Source organism: Buceros rhinoceros, unplaced genomic scaffold (assembly GCF_000710305.1).
Source record: "Buceros rhinoceros silvestris isolate BGI_N320 unplaced genomic scaffold, ASM71030v1 scaffold35089, whole genome shotgun sequence".
NCBI classification, from domain to species: Eukaryota; Metazoa; Chordata; class Aves; order Bucerotiformes; family Bucerotidae; genus Buceros; species Buceros rhinoceros.
In genome coordinates, this window is record NW_010431488.1 from 1 (window position 1) to 2,452 (window position 2,452).

The 2,452-nt window shown below is 34.7% G+C and overlaps 1 protein-coding gene across 1 annotated transcript in view; it reads left to right on the plus strand.

Moving 5' to 3' along the window:
• Positions 1-2,017: 2,017 nt before the first annotated feature.
• Positions 2,018-2,452, plus strand: part of LOC104499885 (protein kinase C-binding protein 1-like) — a gene marked incomplete at its 5' end in the record, with an annotated part of 11,840 nt that continues 11,405 nt past the window's right edge. The window contains one exon of the mRNA XM_010143451.1: positions 2,018-2,158. Within this exon, the coding sequence (XP_010141753.1) occupies positions 2,018-2,158 (141 nt within the window). The remainder of the gene's footprint in view (positions 2,159-2,452) is intronic.

The window sequence follows — 2,452 nt, forward strand, 5'->3', positions numbered from 1 at the left end:
GGATGATGATTCTGTGCTTCTGTGATTCTGTCATATTGAGAAGGGATAAATAATCTTGGAAAGTGGCCAAACCTTTTCAATTAAAATAGCAGGAAATAATTGTAACTACCAAAATGAATGGAGAGTGGAAGTGAAGACAAGAAGATGAGAATTGTCCGATTAGGAGGTGTTCTGTTCAAAATTTGATAGCTCAAGGCAGTAACCTTAACTTACAGTGTTCTGAACTTAGTAGCTAAAATATGATGCAGCTGTAGTTCTGTAGGCAGAGTGGATAAAAAGGAGTGTAGAATACAGAATTTGGGCTTCTCTGACTTGTAATGTAACCAAATACTACTCAGGCAAACTACTACTTCTTTGTTTTTTAATCCATAAAAGAAAGTTCATCGCTATCTGAAAAAAATGATGCAGTATATTAATTGATGTGAGTGTTTGAAAACTTTGGAGTTGGTGAAAGTGCGTCTTTGTGTGGAAAACTAAATATGTTCCGTTGAAGATTTTAGATCAAATTCCATTTATTTATTTATAATCTTAATCTTTCTAGCCAATAAAGGCTGGACTGTGAAACTGCCTTTGGGGACAAAAGTATCTTGTGATGTGATCCTGTCCATCTTAGGAGTAATGACAGATATGTCAAAAGGAATAATTAATTTTCTGTGTAAATTATCATGTATATATGTGTGTACAGCTTTTACACAAGATGTAGCTATCAGCTACTTGTGTATTAAAATACAGAGCTTTTATTTTACCACATTATTATTTTTTATAGTAGTGAAGATAATCATGGAAAGACACATAAAAGCTGTTTTGCCAGTTAAAAGAAGATAACAGATGTTGTCCTGTTACTCTGGAATCCTGATTATCATAGCACTTCTGGGGAATTCTAGCTTTTCCTCAGGCCTTACTATCTGCTGCCCTAGTGCACAGAAATGCTGGATTGGACTTAACAGCAGTTAAACTAGATTATTCAGTTTCCCATCTCTCATTTCTATCTGTATACTGTTACAAATGCTAACTTTTGTAATATTTAAGTATAAACTTGGCTGTCCTGTTACTGGAATGTCTGTGTTTCAATTCCGTGTAAATGAAATAATTTGTTTGCTGTAAAAAAGAATTCAAGGAGTGTGACTGCACTATCCTTAGACAAGAACACTTTATTTGGATGCCTCTGTTGTGAATTTTGAGTGATGTGTAGAAGATAACTTGGGAGCAGGTACTGAAACAGCAGATATTGCCACTGTTTAGGAATCTGAAAATATATAGACAAGCCTGGATGTGCTGGGGAAGAAAAAGCATCCAGTAGTGAGTTTAGGGTGACATTTTCAGAGCATTAAGTAGAGGTTTAACAGACAGAAATTAGTCTCTTGCTGACAAAAATTAGTCCTTTTTTTTTTTTTTTTCTTGAGTAATGGCCTGCAAATGCTTCCCCTTCTGGACAGTTCAAATATTTCCAGAAGTTTGCTTTAGAAACATTTTTTAATGGAGGTTGTAAAGGCTCAGAGCACAGAATTTTGCTTAAGCTCCATACATTAGAATATTCTATTACCTTATCAGAGATGTTTTGTCACTGAGCTCCAGCTGTACTAAGTTTACTATGATTTGTGCTTTTAATTCTCTGTTAATGTAGCTAGAAAATGGGATGGGTGGTGTTTTCTATGTCTACTTGCATACCTGGATTAAAATAGATAGCAATTTAGAGTGTCAGAATTTGTTAACATCTAAAATAACCAAATCTTGAAAGATGGAAACTTGCTGTCACTGCAAGACAGGGGTTTTGAAGGTGAGCATTCATTTGTCCCAGCTGTATAGCTGCAATAAAGTTACTGTCTTTACAATTTCTTAATTAAACTAAAATTAAAGGGATAGGTGTAACTTAAAATGAAGGTACAACACAGTGTTGAAATGATGAAAGAAAAATCCTTTCCCTGCTTGTGTATGTCTAAAAACAGTTTTGTCCAGCCAGTATGGCTTTACTGTAATTATTTTTAAAACTATCTGTATTAATTTTGTACTTTTTCAGCTTCTCCAGCTGCAACAAGAACGGGTCAAGCAGGGAGCTTGTCAGGCAGCCCCAAACCTTTCTCTCCTCAAGCATCAACCCCAATTTCTGCTAAGCAAGAACGAACTTCCACTCCAGGAAGCATTCTGAATTTAAATCTTGGTTAGTCTTCACCTTTGAAAACCTAATACTGATATAGCTGAATAAATTGCCGTGGTGCCAGTGCAACCTACTATGAACAAATGTGCTTGCGTGTGGCTTTAAATGAACAAAGGGCTTTAAACTTGCACGTAATTATTGTTTCATCAAATAGCTGTTCTTCTTTTGTTTCATAAATGAAAGTTCCTGTTATTGTTTTTCTTCTTGATAAAAGGAAGTAGTTAAAGGGTGATTTTTTTTTTTTTTTTTACCTGAACTGAACAAAAAAATGTTTTTTAACAGAGGAAAAATTTATAA